At 33.5% G+C, this 16,122-nt stretch overlaps 3 protein-coding genes across 50 annotated transcripts in view; 1 reads left to right on the forward strand and 2 right to left on the reverse strand.

Annotated features, from left to right (window-relative positions):
- The first annotated feature begins 2,323 nt into the window (after nt 1–2,323).
- On the forward strand, nt 2,324–3,818 carry LOC126703825 (probable inactive leucine-rich repeat receptor kinase XIAO). The gene has a single exon (XM_050402895.1). The coding sequence runs from the start codon at nt 2,324–2,326 to the stop codon at nt 3,569–3,571; it is 1,248 nt and encodes a 415-aa protein (XP_050258852.1). The 3' UTR covers nt 3,572–3,818.
- Nucleotides 3,819–3,894: 76 nt separating this feature from the next.
- Nucleotides 3,895–16,122, reverse strand: part of LOC126703604 (uncharacterized) — a 49,084-nt gene continuing 36,856 nt past the window's right edge. For 2 of the 3 annotated variants that reach the window (XM_050402630.1, XM_050402629.1), the window contains exons 2-5: nt 7,515–7,696; nt 5,955–6,053; nt 5,714–5,865; nt 3,895–4,388 (exon numbers count right to left, since the gene is read on the reverse strand). In XM_050402630.1, coding sequence (XP_050258587.1) covers nt 4,001–4,388; nt 5,714–5,865; nt 5,955–6,053; nt 7,515–7,694 — 819 coding nt within the window. In that variant the 5' untranslated portion in view covers nt 7,695–7,696 and the 3' untranslated portion in view covers nt 3,895–4,000. Of the gene's footprint in view, nt 4,389–5,713; nt 5,866–5,954; nt 6,054–7,514; nt 7,697–8,541; nt 8,710–16,122 lie in introns of those variants that run through there. The other variant, XM_050402628.1, reaches the window with a different exon arrangement.
- The window catches only part of LOC126703600 (UPF0481 protein At3g47200-like), a 146,698-nt gene continuing 143,848 nt past the window's right edge, over nt 13,273–16,122 (reverse strand). For 24 of the 46 annotated variants that reach the window (XM_050402614.1, XM_050402576.1, XM_050402578.1 and 21 more), the window contains one exon: nt 13,273–14,532. In XM_050402614.1, coding sequence (XP_050258571.1) covers nt 13,399–14,532 — 1,134 coding nt within the window. In that variant the 3' untranslated portion in view covers nt 13,273–13,398. Of the gene's footprint in view, nt 14,805–16,122 lie in introns of all 46 variants that reach the window. The other 22 variants (XM_050402606.1, XM_050402618.1, XM_050402620.1 and 19 more) reach the window with 2 other exon arrangements.

Below are 16,122 nucleotides of genomic sequence, written 5' to 3' on the forward strand. Positions count from 1 at the left end.
TTGTCAAACAAGCATATTTCCTGTATTGGGAAGAAATAATTTCTTTGCCTTCTTTGCTAGTTTATTTACACACTGCTTTTCTGTAGAAAAACACTGGAAATTGTACATTGCCCAACTGGAAAATTGTTTGTCTTTGGAAAAGTCAAAAGGTGTACTCAAGGTTTTTTTTTTTTTTTTTTTGCTAAACAAGTTTTTTGGAATAACAACTACAAGAAACGTTGATATATATATATATAAATCTAGTAAGTGCTGGTTCTATTAATCTGGGTTTGAAAGCAGCTTTTTACCACTTATTTATTTACTAAAAATTGGTGCAAGTATAATTGTGTATATATATAATAAAATAAAAAGTGAAAGTTCTAATAAGTTATGTGTGTGTGTGTGTTTTTTTTTTTTTTTTTATTTAAACCCTGTTAAAACTGACTGGTAAATGAAGTTATTGTTTCAAAATTAAAATTAATATTTAAGAGGTGGATTTTAATTTTCAATAAAATTATCATAACACGTGAATAAAGCAAAAAGTATGCTACAAATATCATAGAAATGCTCAATTTAAATTGATAGCTTATAAATATTTCATTTACTCAGTAATATATTCTTCAATTTTATCAAAAATATAGTATCTAAAAAACATTTATGATTTATTCAATTTTATAAAAAAAAAAAAAAAAATTGCATCTCAAAAAACCATTTATGATGTTAAAAAAATAGAAAGTGTGAAATTGAATCAAGAAATATTCTATATTTTTATTTTAGCTTTAAAATTTTCCAGTTACTCAATAATACAGGAATTATTCAATTTTATATCAAATGTAACATCCAAAACAAAATTTATGATACTAAAAAATCTATATAAAAAATTTTTGAATTAATTTTTTTTGTAATTTTAATTTTAGTAATATTTTAAAAAATATTAAAATTTTCCCTCACCTTTCATTCAAAATAGCAAACACATATATAATTACGTTTGAGCGTGTTTGAGCATGTATGTGTGATTAAATCAATTTTGAAAAAGAGAAAAAAAGACCTCAATTATAAACTAACTTGAATTTGTATGATTTAAAAAAAGCGATTTGTTGCTATTCTTAGGACTAAATAATATACTAAATTTTTATTTGATAAACCCAAAAAGTGATTAAAAAAAAAATACCGAACTCAATCATAAAGCAAGCAAATCTCTTTAGGAAAAAATCAAAAAATATATATATAAAAAATAAAAAAATAAAAAAAAGAAGCAAGCAAAGGGTTGGGCGGGAGGTTTGTCTCCATATTTGAAACAAGGGCTCTCTCTCTCTCTCTCTCTCTCTCTCTCTCTCTCTCTCTCTCTCTCAAAGTGACAACATACATAGCTAAACTAAGACTAGTCAGTCTTCAAAATTAATAATTATCTTATGTATCCAATATATGTATCATTCCTCTCATAGTATGTGTGTCAATATGATTGTAGGTTTCACACATTATAAAAAAGAAAATACATATATCGAATACATGAGATTTTTTTTTTCTCTTTCTCTAAAAGTGACAACAGACATAACTAAACTAAGACTAGTCAGTCTTCAAACTTAATAATTATCTTATGTATACAATATATATATCTTTCCTCTCACAATATGTGCGCCAATATGATTATAGGTTTCACACACTCTAAAAAAGAAAATGCATATATCGAATACATGAGATTTTTTTTTTCTCTCTCTAAAAGTAAAAACAAACATAGCTAAACTAAGACTAGTCAGTCTTCAAACTCAATAATTATCTTATGTATCTAATATATGTATCATTCCTCTCACAGTATGTGCGTTAATATGATTGTAAGTTTCACACACTATAAAAAAGAAGATACATATATCGGATACATGAGATATTTTCTCATTTGAACTTGATCTTAGGGTGCAGAATTTAGATTAGAATGGAAGATTATGTATCATGTGAAAGAGTCCTGTCCTGTGGCATCAACAGCAGTCCACCTACCAGTTGTTTAGTTTTTTGCCCCATGTGTTTGGCTGTCTTTATGTCAATGAACGGTAAGAGCAACAAGAAGATTAAAAGATTTTTTAAGAAAAGGTAGGTTTAGTTGTCTAAAAAAAAAAATGAAAGCACCACCCATCTTCCAACATTCTTTTAAAGATTTCAATGTAAATAAGTACCCCAAGTTCTTGGCATGGCCTGGGAATTTACTTGAATAACTATTTCCTCAATTACAGGTTCTTTGCAGTTATGTCATCCATCACAACGGGGTTTAAGGCCAATATAAGGAGCATTTGGGACACCAGCCATACCAACAATCTCACAATAACCCAGCTACCATTGAACAGTTGAAGTAATGGCTAGGCTATTGCCTTCTCTCTTCTCCCTTAGTTTCCATTATGTTATTGTAACCACAGTTTTCATTTCTATTCCAAGGCTTACCCATTCATTAACACTAGATGCTGATATTGAAGTACTTCGTGCCTTGAAGCGTGGCCTTGATCCGAACTCAATTCCTCCAACATCATACCTTAATACTTGGGATTTCGACTTGGATCCATGCCAAGTTATGGGAGGACAGTTTCTAGGAATTTTATGCACTAATCCTCTAGACAATTCTTCTCAGAGAATCACGGCACTTGATCTCGATGGAATTGGATATGATGGGTTTTTGACACCATCAATCGGAAACCTAACTGAGCTCACCATCCTCAGTCTAGACAAGAACAAATTTCGAGGACCATTTCCAGGAACCCTCTCCAATCTTAAAAAGCTCACCAGACTTTCACTGGTGGATAATTACTTCACAGGCCCCATTCCTAGAGCAATCCCTTCGCTTAACAATCTTGAATATATAGACCTTTCAGGAAACAGTTTCTCTGGCTCCATTCCAACCAATATCTCTGGATTACGAAGCTTGACCTACCTGAGCTTGTCAAACAATGGATTAGCTGGAAAAATCCCTGACCTTAGAGGGTTGTGGCAGCTGCAAACTTTAGATCTTGGTACCAACCAGTTCCATGGAAATTTTCCAATTTTTCCTGTGAGATTGAGATCACTATCCCTAAGCCATAATTTATTTTCAGGCCATATTTCTCCAGTTAAGAGGCTCACACACCTTAGGAGGCTAGATATAAGTGACAACAGATTTTCAGATACCATCAGCAAGGATATTCTTTTACTGCCTAGGTTGGTTCACCTTAATGTTTCACTCAATCGCTTCACCGCAATAGAGACTGTCAACTTCTTTGGAGAAGAGACCCCGCTTGAGGTGCTTGATGCAGAAAATAACCATTTTCATGGTAATTTGCCTGTCAATTTGGTTACAATTCGGAATTTAAGCACACTTAATCTGGCACATAATCTGTTCTCTGGTCCAATACCAAGCGAATATGGAGACAAACCAGGGCAACCATGGAGAGCTCTGTACTTGGATAACAACTTTCTGTCAGGAAATCTACCACCAGAGTTCATCCGTCACGCAACAAGGGTAACAATCAGTCTTGCAAACAACTGCCTTAGGTGTCCAAGGGGCATACCTCTGTGTCGTGGAGGGCAAAGATCAGCTTCAGAATGTGGTGAAAAGAACAATCGTGGTGGGTAAGCAATTCATCAGATCAATGGATTAAGAGATTCATCAGAACACAATGGCATCATGGAGTCATTAGGGAAATTTAACAGTTTATTTTTTAGTAAATCCAAGTCATTATCCAAAGTAGAAAAGCTTGTTTAACTTTCAAACAATAAAATCAAATAATTATGAATGTGAAGACCATGAACGGGTCTTTTATTCATTAATTAATTTCTGGTTAGGTGTGTTCCCAATTCTCTGTATAAATGCTTCTGAAGTTAAATCTTACATTTCCTAAAACAACCGCAAACAGGAAACAAACCAAAAGAATAAAATTTCAAAACGATTGCTGAATCTGGGAGCAAAGAATGGTCAGTTAATATATAACCGAGAAAATTGACTACAACACTTTAAAAAACTGCTATAAACACAAGCTGTTTCTACATTGTAAAAGGAAGCAATTTATAGAACCCAATTAACAGTAATGTTGCCAAGCCATGTGAAAAGTGGGAACTGAGCCAGAGCAATAAAGAGCAGGAGATAGTGGTGCTTGCTTGAATCATAACTCCTCACCTCTGCAAAGAGGACTCTCTTCATTGTCTTCACCAAGAAGATTCCCATGCATAAGCAGGTCCAAGGCATAATAAAATAGTAAGAGTATCCCCAGATAATCTTCCCAAGGACAGCCAAACACATGCCTGTGAAAGTATACCCTGCGTAAGCCACAATGTCCAGCAAGGGTGCCTCCCCACTACCCAATGACAGCAGTGTTAATTTCAGAAGTAAGACTTGCCCAAACCACCCAAGCAATCCCTTGATAAACAACCAGTTCAGAGCTTCTGGGCTAAACCTGGCAATATACTTAAATATTTAAGAAAATTTGCAGGCAAGAAGAGAAAAAGGAAATAAAGGGATTGAGCAACGAATTATTATGAAAATTAAACAATTTGAGTTTAACTTTATAACATTAAAGGAGACTACACCCAAATTATAACTATAAATCTTAAATCTGAAGGCACTGAATTAGAATTTGCATAATGATTATGAGGAAAGTTGGGTGGCTATCCAGAATCAAAGCAACACAATGCAAACAAATCCTACAACTGCTACTTAAGAGTAAAGAGAAGAAATTGTCATATCCAGAAGATTTCTACAACAAAACAGAAGAGGACAATTCAAGATTCCCTCAATTGCAGGAGGTGGAATCAATTATCAATCAACACTTCTAATTAGTGAAACTTCATAACTATACAAGTTTTATGATTGATTGCAAATGGGAACGTCTACACCAATAACATGCAGGTCTTGGGAGAATATATGGTCCAATCTGTAAAACAAGGTTGTCTGGCCTGCTAAAGGGGTCCAAGTCTGAGCTGTATCAGACCCTTTTGGTATTCGGTACTCCAATTCACAGTTCCAAGTCCCTTTGTAACACAAGGATATTCAATGAAAAGAACATAAATCTATACATATTTTTGGGCATAACCCGTTAAGCTATTCCAGCTTTTGCTGACACTCAAGATGGGAGGACAAAAAAAAAAAACACGAGCCCTATAGCAGAGACATAAATAAATAAAAGAAGACATGCTTATACATTTATAATCCCAAAGTTCACAATAGAAGCTATGGTGATTGCCATTGCCAACAGGCAACCAACCACCTCTTACCAACTCTACCATCATAAATGCCATCACAGGAAGACATCTCTGTTGGTTACAAACTATAGCCTTTTCTGTATAGATGTTAAGCTTTAAAATGAAAATAGCTTGAATAATAGTGCCATAGTGACTATTAATATCACCACTTTAGAAATACTCAATAATTTTTTAAACAAAAACAGCTACCAATTCTGAGGAGAGGAACTAATTCAATGCTTATCATATCATACAAAAATGATAAGGTGAATTAAACTGTGACCACAAAAACTTGAAAATGTGATACTAGAAAAAGGGGGAACAGAATATGACTACTACATAGTACATGTTTTTTGCTGTAGATGAGAGACCTAACAAACTTAATAATAAAAGACACTGAAAAGAAAGAGCAACAGACAACCACACACAAATGTGTTCACTTTGAATGCTAACAGAATGAGGGAAATTTAATTTCCTGTGATATGGAATAAAAGAGGAAGATTAATTATTACAGTGAAATAAAAAAAATTCAGTCACATACTTTCCATTAAGACCCAATGAGAAGCCAGCAAGAACAACGTAGGTACCAAATGCCATAAATGGAATGTAGAGGTCTGGTGCATTTATATCATAAATTGGGGGCTTATAAGACAGCCTGCCCCCTACTGGCTCAGTTATCCGGGTCCAATGGCCCTGGAGAAAAGGAAAATAAGCAAAAAAGATATAACTACCATGGAAAGAAAAAGTTTGCTACAAGAAAACAGAGCTTGAACATTGCTTACCCTGTGCAGGAATGGAAACAGAACAACCTTCAATTTGTTCCTCACATAGTGGTCATTCACTTGGAAATAGTATTGGGGATCCGAGAAGTACCTACTTATCTGTTTAGTTCGAAACAAAATATCAATATAGAGGACAAACATGTATCAAGAATGCAACTGACAAAAAAAGTACTTTCATATAAGAGAACCCAGATATTTAAGGGACAAACTCAATGATTTTATGACAGTTATTGGTGCAGACACTAGATACAGGCCTCCAATTATGCAGACTTATGTAATATGGACGCAGACGCATGAAGAAAACAGCCCAACCAGTGGCCTTATGGATGGAGCCTGCTAACGTATGGCCTAAGGGTTAATCAACTGGTGTCTACAATTTGTTTAATTTCTTTAAGTTATGTAATTGGTTAAGCCTTGTTTTCTTTTCCTATTTGCTTAGGAAATTTAATTCCTTTTCTTACTAGGTTAGTAAAACTATTTTCTTTTCCTAATAGGATAATAAGTTTGGAACTCTATTTAAAGAATCCAGAGATCAGTGTTGTTTTACAATTTGCTCGAGTAATAAAGTTTATTGTTGGAGTTTTTCCTTTGTTAGCTTGGTACTGATTCCCAGGTTTTGTTTTCTCTTGCTTTGGGCTAATTCCTGGCAAACTTGATTCCTAGGTGAATGTAATTTTGCTGTTTTTGCTAAATTTGCGATGCCTTAGTTATAATACAAGGGCCTTCAGATATCCATAAAAAAAAAATAATAATAATAATAGTAAATATAATTTTAACGTATTTTGAACAACTTAAATAAAAATGACTTCAAAATGTTTAGGTTTCAACTTCAAGTTGGAGAGAAATGGAGCAAAGGAAGGTCGAAAATAACAAGGGTAGAAGTAGTGAAGGAGGTAATGGAGTATATGAGCTTAGTGGGACAGAATAACAGGAATATATGTGCCTGACCCTGGTTTAACCCAGATTGATTGAAAAAATATCTACAAACCCAATCTTGAATTTGTTAAGATTAAGAGTTTGTTGATGGTTGTGATTGTGGTATGTTTTTAAGTATTACTTTTGGTGTGTTATATTTTCCTTGACAAATATTAAAGAGGAAGGCAGTCATATATTTTGATTTGAAAAGGAAAGTAACTAATGAAATTTTTTATTTTCTTTGGAATTTATATGGAAGATCACACTGCCCCTGCATGGACAGTTTTAAAAGAAAAAGTTCAAACTTTGCCAATTCTACAGCTCCCAAGATCATTCAGATCATAGGGTATGTACTTCAGTACCATAATTTCGCCTAAGCTTTTGCATATTACATTAAAAAGATGTTGATTTCCCTCAAAAATAGTTGCAACCTAGAAGTCTAATTGACAACTTCAATAACCGCACTGACAGTGTCCTCTAGAGCTTAAGTGCATTCTAATCCATCATACAGATACACAAATAATAAAAGATTGAAAACAAACTTGATAATACCAACATGACAACATTCAAGTTATCATAATATTATATCCCTTGTAAGCTCAAATAAGAATGTTGTCTTAAATTATAACAGTATATGCTACTTACATTGCTTTGCACATATTCAGAGCTCGATCCTAAAATTTTCTCTCCATATGCACCCAATCCACCTCTGATAAGCCCAGAACCAGCTCCATAAAATGCATTCCCAAATGGATTAGGTGGAGCATTTGCTGCATTTACTGGTGGTCTTGGCACCCCAGGCTGGGTCCCCACATTGCTGTACATTTCTGTAATTGAACCCAACAAAAAACAAGGTCACAATTGCACCCAAAAGCACAGCTCAAGTTTAAGTCATCCAGGGAGGCTACTATTGCTAAATTTCACAGCCAAAATTTTCAGTTTCCGATTAAACGTCAGCAGGGAAGGGGAGATACGAATCTTGGTTCTCCTCATAAAGGAGACCAAGTAATGCCCACTAAGCTACAAGGATCTTGGCAGAAAACCTGAATCTGCTAAATCCTATTTAGTTCCCAAATAGTTAAACAACTTTCTCCCACTATCCAATTCTCCTCCTTAGGAGAACCTACATTTAAATCCCCACTACCCCAACTCCTGCGACTAGTCTCATAGTTTTGGGACTAAGGTTTTGTTTTTATTGTCATTGTATCTCTTAAAAATCTCACCCAACATATTACCCTAACCCCTTTACAACCCAAATACATTCGCTGTAATTCGATACACAACAACATTCTTCTCATTTCACAACCTTATTCTTCCTATCCCAAACCCTTTTTTTTCATTTTTCTTTTCCAAAACAGATTAATAAGAACTCGATGCAATCCAAAAATTAAAAAAAAAAAAAAAAAAATTGGCCATTAAATACAGTATCAAAATGAAACTAAAACCTAAGTTCATTTACGAGCGAAAATGAAATAGCCATTAATTCATTAAATCTGCAAAATCTAAGAGAGAAAATTCATAATTCATGTGGCTTTCTTCAAACTCAAACGGATCTTCAACTCCAAATCCAAGAATATATATAGATGAAATTTAATAAAAAATACGAATTCATACGCATCTATATATATACACACAGAGAGATTGAGAGAGAGAAGGAGGTGTGAAAGGATACCGTTGGAGATATCGGCGAATTATCCAGCGATCAGATCTGAGCTCTGGCAGGGTTTTCAGTGAAGGTTTGGGCACTCTCGCGAAAAAGTGCAGTGAAAACTGTGAGAGAGAATAAAGAGAGAGAAATTTTAACAGATCAGAGAGTGTATATTAAGTTCTCTAAATAAAAAAGGTTGTAGCACGTGCCACGCATGTGCAACCGCGCTGGTTCATATTGTTTGGTGCTTCTCTATTTTGCGTCAATGGACCAATAACAAATTGACACGCATAGCAAAACAACAACAAAATCTTTTTTTGTTTTTTTTGGCTGGGTAAGTGTTTATGCATGGGCTAGAACCCTGAGCTTGAAGTCACTTGGATAACTAGATATCACTTGGGCCAGTAGGCCCGGTGGTAACAACAAAACAATTCAATTCCAAAGCATAAATACAAACCATTTCAAACATAATATACAAAATTTTAAAAACCAAAAAACCCCAAATGCTCCCTTTGGTTGCCAAGAAACCACAAGGAAAAATATAAATAAATAAACAAGCATTTGTCACATAGTTTATCTTGTCCTCTAAACAAGTGTTGCCTTTAGAGGCTAAACTATGTGACAAGGCCATCAAAAGAAGGGAGTCTCGATGATGAATAAAACGCCACACCTAATGGCCTTGCCTTTTTTTTTTTTTTTTTTTTTGATAGGTTCTTATTATGAAATCTGAATGGAACTCGTTTGATAGATATTACCGTGTTAGAGACTTTTTTTATTTTTTATTTTTTGAACAAACCAACAATTCTAAGAGCCCATAGTCGAATACCCATGAAAATTAAATACCACTTTTTACAAAAATCAGGCCCAATAAATTAACCATTAAAGCGCACAAATTGTATAAAATAAAATAAAACCCAAATTTTAGCTCAATAGCCCATTCACAAAACAAAGCCCTCAAATTATCAAAGCGTTAACCATTCAAAACAATTCCCAGGATTGAATTAGTTCAGATTTGGATCATGGAATTAATTGGGTTAACACTCAAATAAAGAGGGACCACAAGTGTTTTGGTCTATTTTATGAGAAGCCCAACAGAAAAGACATAAGCCCAGCTCGTGAGGCCTAGCTTAAAGCTTTTTTTTTCTTTTTTTCTTTTTGCAGAGTTTCAACCTATAGCATCTGCTTCTGATAATAACTCTTTATCATCATATCAAGACACCAATCAATTTTTGGTGTACACAAGGATTGAACCTCAGATCTCTTATTCAACTATCAGAGACTTTATTAGTTGAGTTAACTGGAACCCCCTACAGACATAATCTTGATCATGATTCATGGTAAGCTGTACAGATTATAGAATGCTTTCTAAAGATTGATAAGCTATGAAACCAAGTAGCACTATATCAAACTTATGTATTTTTTAACTCGACCAATGAAGTATTTATTGATGGTTGGCTTACAAACTTTTAGGTATTATAGACACCGTATTTACACCCCTTACAACTCGGGCCCCTGTTTTCTAATGATACTGAATTCTAAGACCCAAGATTAGTTTAGGACCCAATCATATGTTAAATTGATTTGAGAAATGTTAAAATGAAAAATATAAATTTTAATGAGCAAATATATTTATTTTTGAAAAAATAAGGCCAAGGAAACCCTCGATATGCACACGCAAAAATCAGCCTGTGCACGTAGCTTTTTGCATGCGCATGCAAGCCCGATCTTGCACACGCATAGCGAATTCTATAAACTTAAATAAGACAAGTTCTCTACATTAATGTTGAGGTTTAGAACGAATCCCACATCATCTAGGAGTCATTCCAAACCCCTATTTTCACATTATAAGTAGCCCTACATGGTATATTTTCAACACACAGAAATCCCACGGGAAAATACTAAAATTCACTATTTCTAGTGAATCAAAGAGGGAGTTTTTCACAAAATATCGTCAAGTCAATTTTCTTTTGCTTAGGGCTTTTTCAGGCCTTGATCTTAAAGTTCAAGATTACCAATCACTTTTTTTTTTTTTTTTTTTTCAATTGTGAATAGATTTGATTGAGGAGAACGGTCAAAAATAAATCTTGAAGAGCTTTTCTTTAAGGTATTAAGTTGCTTTGCCTTTTTTTTTTTTTTTTTTTGAAGCTGATTTTCAAAACCGACCCATAAACCATACCAACCGATTCATATATAGAAATAAAATTAAGGGAAAAAAGAGAAAAACATTCTTAGTAAATTACTAGAAAGAAATCCTAATTATGCCCCCCAACACAAAAGGTAATATTTTTTTGGTAGATTACACCTTAGCGTTGCCGTTGATGCTTTAGTCTTCCATATCTGCAAAAGAGAGAGTAGAGTTAAACTTAAAAACTGATGAAGAGAAAAGAAAAGACTGAAAAGTAGAGAACAATGAGGTAAACAGATAAGATGAAAAGAAAGTGGAGGTAGGGGGGTATTAAATGACAATGCCACGTTTTGATTTCTATGTTATCCAACATTTTTTTATTTTTCTTTTATTTAGTTTTATAAAAATTAGAGTGCCACGTTGATCTGAAAATATAAAATTCTTTTCTAGATTAATAATCAGTACATGAGAGAGCTAGGCTTATAAATTGAGTGTTAGAGACTCAATTTCCAGATGGAGCCATGTGGAAAAAATGTCAAATCAGACGTGATGAGAACATTGAAACTGAGTGTTTGAGACTCCATTTATTAGCCTTAAATCGAGTCTTTTAAACTCGAGATGTTAGTGAAAAATATAGTTTTGTAACAGTGCCTACAATTATATTGTTTGGAAAATGGGCTTAATTCCCGATTTTGGCCCTAAAGAGGTTCTCTTTTTGTTGGTTTTGAAAGAAAAAATCTCGTATTGCATCGATGATTGAGAAAAAATAGCTCGGTTGTTAATGAACTTTGCAGATAAATAATGGTTTGGCCCACGTTCTAGATCATGCCAATTAGATGATAGTTTTAGTTTTTTTTTTTTTTTTTTTGATGAACTAGATGATAGTTTTTTTTTTCCTTGTTGATTTTGAAATCTTATATTGATCTTAGTATAAGAGCAAGAAAGAAAGTGAATTGCTCAAATATAATATAACAATAGAAAGTGTGCTAATTCTATAGTTTTTTTTCAACATGAGAGTTAGAACTTAAAGGACAAAAGTTTAATTAATTTATACTGTTGGTTTGAGAATACAATACCAAGAGTCTTATAGTTCAACTAACAAATTTTTTTGTTTTCAATAGAGATCTTTAGATTCAAATCCCCTCACTTTAATTATAGAATTATTTAAAAAAAAAAACAAAGTTGTAAAGTTGGGAATTTAAATGCTGGGGAAGGGGGAGGGGGAGGTTGGGCTTGTCTGCAATGCATAAGAGTAATTGCATCAATTGGTGTAAACATTTTTTGTCAATTTTAGCATAAAAACTTTTTTTTTTCTATTTTACATATCACATTTCAAAACACCCCACATTAGATTATCTATTTTACATTATATTTTATTAGAATACATTTATGTGTTTAGAGAGAGAGAGAGAGAGAGAGAGAGAGAGAGATTATCTGAGCTGAGCGAAAAAAACAACGAAATATAAAATACTAATGAATAGTAGTCATGTAAATTTGCAAAATTTTAGGTTAGCTAATGTTGATAATTTTTGGGCTTAAAAGTGTAAATTTGACAAAATTTTCTATTATACATATTTATAAAAAAGAAAATGTGATATTTAAATATAAATTTATGGGTAAAGAGTAATAAAATAAAATAAAAAGAAAAATAAGTTGAATTAATAGCTGGTTCTCAATCGAGAATTCTAGATAGAGTAAAGAAATGGTATATGAGTTCTATTTTAAGCTATACACAAATTAATTTTTCGAACAAAAAGTCAATAAATATGAAATATTTCTTGGAATGGACACTATACGTTAAAAATGTCTTTAAAAAAATGTTTATTTATACATGGGCCAATCCGACAATTATTCAATTGAAAAACGAGATAAGCATAATGAAACAATGTTTAATGATAAAGCAATGGTGGGGCACTTACAAGTTACAACAAAGTCGTAATAATGCACATGATCTCCAGGCAGTCTCATGGACTTTTTTTTTTTTTTTTAATAAATAAAGTTGATTCAACTAATAAAATTTATTGTTTAAATAAGATATTTGAGGTTTGAATCTCATTTATAGACTCTACATCAACAATTAATTAATGTCTTAACCTAATAATAAGAGCAATCGAATGAACACTATAGCTTGAAATTTGATTGTACATATCAAGTAAAAATTTAATAGATCTAAAACTGAATTATATTTACAAGAAGGTATTAAATAGAAATAAGATAGGAGTTTTGTTTTTTTTTTTATAGCTGAAACGACAGTAGACTTTATTTATACAAACCGATAGTAGACTTTATTAAATACCAGTTCTTTCCAAAATCAGGTCCACTATATTAACCACAAATTGTATCAATTAATATAAATCAAGGCCCCCTAACTTCCAAAGCCTTTAACCCATACCGATGGTCCGTCAAAAAAATTCTCAGGATTAAATTCGTTCAGAATTGTGTCATTAAATTAATTGGGCCAACACTCAAATAAAGAAGAACCACAAGTATTTCGGTTTGTTTATGAGCGGCCCAAAAGGCAAGACAAAAACCCAGCCCGAGGGGCCCAGCTTAAAGCGTCGGACACTTTTTGAGAAACAAACGACGAACTATTCAACCAAAAAAAAAAAAGAGGCTTTTGAAATACAAAACTAGCGTATCTTACATCGGCAAGATCAATTACATTAGAAATAATAACATAGAACAAAATATATAATTTGGGTATTTTACATAGGCGACGTCAATTCCAACGAAAAGGGGCACAACCATCATAATTATTAAGTCTTTGAACCCAAGATACTTCGTGAAGATAGAAGATCAATCATAGAACTTGCTGTTTGCATAAAAGTGAGCAGCAGAAGAACAATAGCAGCCACTGTTGAAGCGAACCTCCAAGGGGTGCTAAAATATTCACTTTTCAATGTCGCCTCCCAGCGGTGCCAAGATTTCTCATAGAACCTATTCAATTCTTCATAGAGATTACGGTAATCAACTCTCACCGTTTCGGATACGATTCCTTTGTTGAGATTGTTAATCATGGACATTACTGCATTGTTGTCGCCTAGGTAGTTGACCAAGACTTTTTTTTTGGTAAGTAAATCCACATCTTTTCTGGAATTGATAAGATAATCCAAGAAGATGAAGTAATCAGTAAAGTAAGCATTTCCAATATAGCAAGTTTGTTCTAATGCCATAACGTTTCGGATAACAACTTCCGTCTCACCCTCTATTTCTAATTTTGGGATTTCCAACACACCATCTTCAAATTTTATTTCAAAAGAGCGTTCACTTTTACCAAGCCGGAACCTTACTCCTGCCTTGTGGAGTTGCGTTGCTGAGTACAAAAGCTTTGGATGTTCATTGATTCTTTCAGGTGACTCCTCGGGTGGGGGTAACATGAAGGTTCTAAGAAGATCGGTGAAGTGTGCTATTTCCGCATTGGGATTGGGCTGCCTATACTGAATGTCGGTGAACACGTCAAAGTAGGAAAAAATATTCTTGAAAAATAATGCATCGGGAAGAGATGGATATGCAAGGTGCTGCAGTTTCTTAATAACAAAGAATGGAAGCTGATTTTCAAATAATAGCAAGTCAACCTTCACAGCAGCAGCCCTTGGTTCCACAACCATAGAATCCTCATGACTTGTCAAACTTAATGAACTTCGTCGGAATAAAAGCTCAAGAATGAAGCACGCATCCAGCAATATCATTTTCACAAAGCTATCACTGGTAAGATCAATAGTCTCTTCATAACACCTGCGAATGCGTTCTTCCATTTCCCTTACTGTGCCTACCAAATACTCCAAGCTTCTCTCACTCCGTTTCATGAAACTCCTGAAGTACCTCTCTTTATGCTCTTCCATGGCTTTCAATCTTTGGTTTTCGTGGTGATACGGGCCAATTGAAATAACCTGAGGAGTGTAGGCTTCTTCGTTCCATTTTCGAAGGTAGCGTGGAAGTCTGTAGATACGACACTCTTCTAATAATTGAATTTCCGTCCTTTTGACTATTTTGCTAATTTCAATTATCAAGTCATCATTTTTTTTTTCATTTCCACCTGAAATGTCTGCTTCCTTTTCAGTATTTTGATCTTCATTATTTGTTGAAGCAGTTGCTAGTTGAATTTCCTTACTAGCTGATTGTTCCATTTCCAAGTTGTCCTCCTTAACAAAGACAAGAGCCTCTAGCATTAGAAGTACAGGTTTAGAACTATGTGAATATGCATGATATATTATATTAAGCCAGAGAGAAAGTTCAATGAAGACTCTATATTACATTCCAATTTCATGCTAAATGTCATTTCACTGTTCCATTAATTGATGTCAAGTATCTCCAGATTTTAAATGGACTCCAATTTTATGCCAAGCGTCCTCTCTTATCAAATTCTAATTATGTGTCAATTATATTTGCATGCAAATTTAAGTATCTAAACTAAGACAATATAAGAAGACTCAATTCGAAATAATTATTTAAGGCGGAGAGAAAGTTCAATGAAGACTATATTACATTCCAATTTCATGCTAAATGTCATTTCACTGTTCCATTAATTGATGTCAAGTATCTCCAGATTTTAAATGGACTACAATTTTATGCCTGGCGCCTTTCTTATCAAATTCTAATTATCTGTCAATTATATTTGCATGCAAACTTAGACAATATAAGAAGACTCAATTCGAAATAATAATATGTGTATATAATACCATGAATATATATGATACCATGCCATCATTAAAATTTAATGATGGCCACATCAACTACCCTAATTAATTTAAGAGAATATTATTTTATTTTATTTTTCTACTTTCTTTCTCTCTCCTAATTAGTTCGTCCCCAACCTTGCACAAATGCCCATCTAACCTATCTAACTTTTTGTTGAAATTATAAAACGTAAATGCACTTTTAGTCCCTACATTTTGACTTTTTTTCATTTTAGTCCTTACATTTTCATTTTACCACTTTTGGTCCCTAAACCAATTAACGCGTGACATTTAGGTCCTTACAGTCACCCAACTAATAGAAAATGCTGACGTGACTGACGGCACAATAAAATAATAATAAAAAAAATCTATTTTAGCATTAAAAAATTACCACATCAGCATCTAAATTTAAAAAAAAAAAAAAAAAAAAAAAAAAACTCAGGAAGAACATGATGAAAACAAGAATTCCAACCTAGATCAAAGAACTCAAGAACACAACCCTAAACACAAAATTTTCTTTCCTGACCCGTGACTGCCCTCAAATCATAACCACAAATCCATCGGAATCTACCACAAAACCATCAACTATCCACCACAAATCCAAAACAATAAACCCATCCACTACCCACACAAACCCATCAGAGAAAACTACCCCACCCAAATCTGATAAAAAAAAAATAAAAAAAACTCAGCTAGTCTAGGGGCCATTCCTCTTCGATCTAAGAACGAAACCCATCACCAAACTCCAATTTGTGAACGAATCCCACCACTAAACTCCGATCTATGCCATCACCGAAACCCACC

Source organism: Quercus robur, chromosome 10 (genome assembly GCF_932294415.1).
Source record: "Quercus robur chromosome 10, dhQueRobu3.1, whole genome shotgun sequence".
Lineage (NCBI taxonomy): Eukaryota > Viridiplantae > Streptophyta > Magnoliopsida > Fagales > Fagaceae > Quercus > Quercus robur.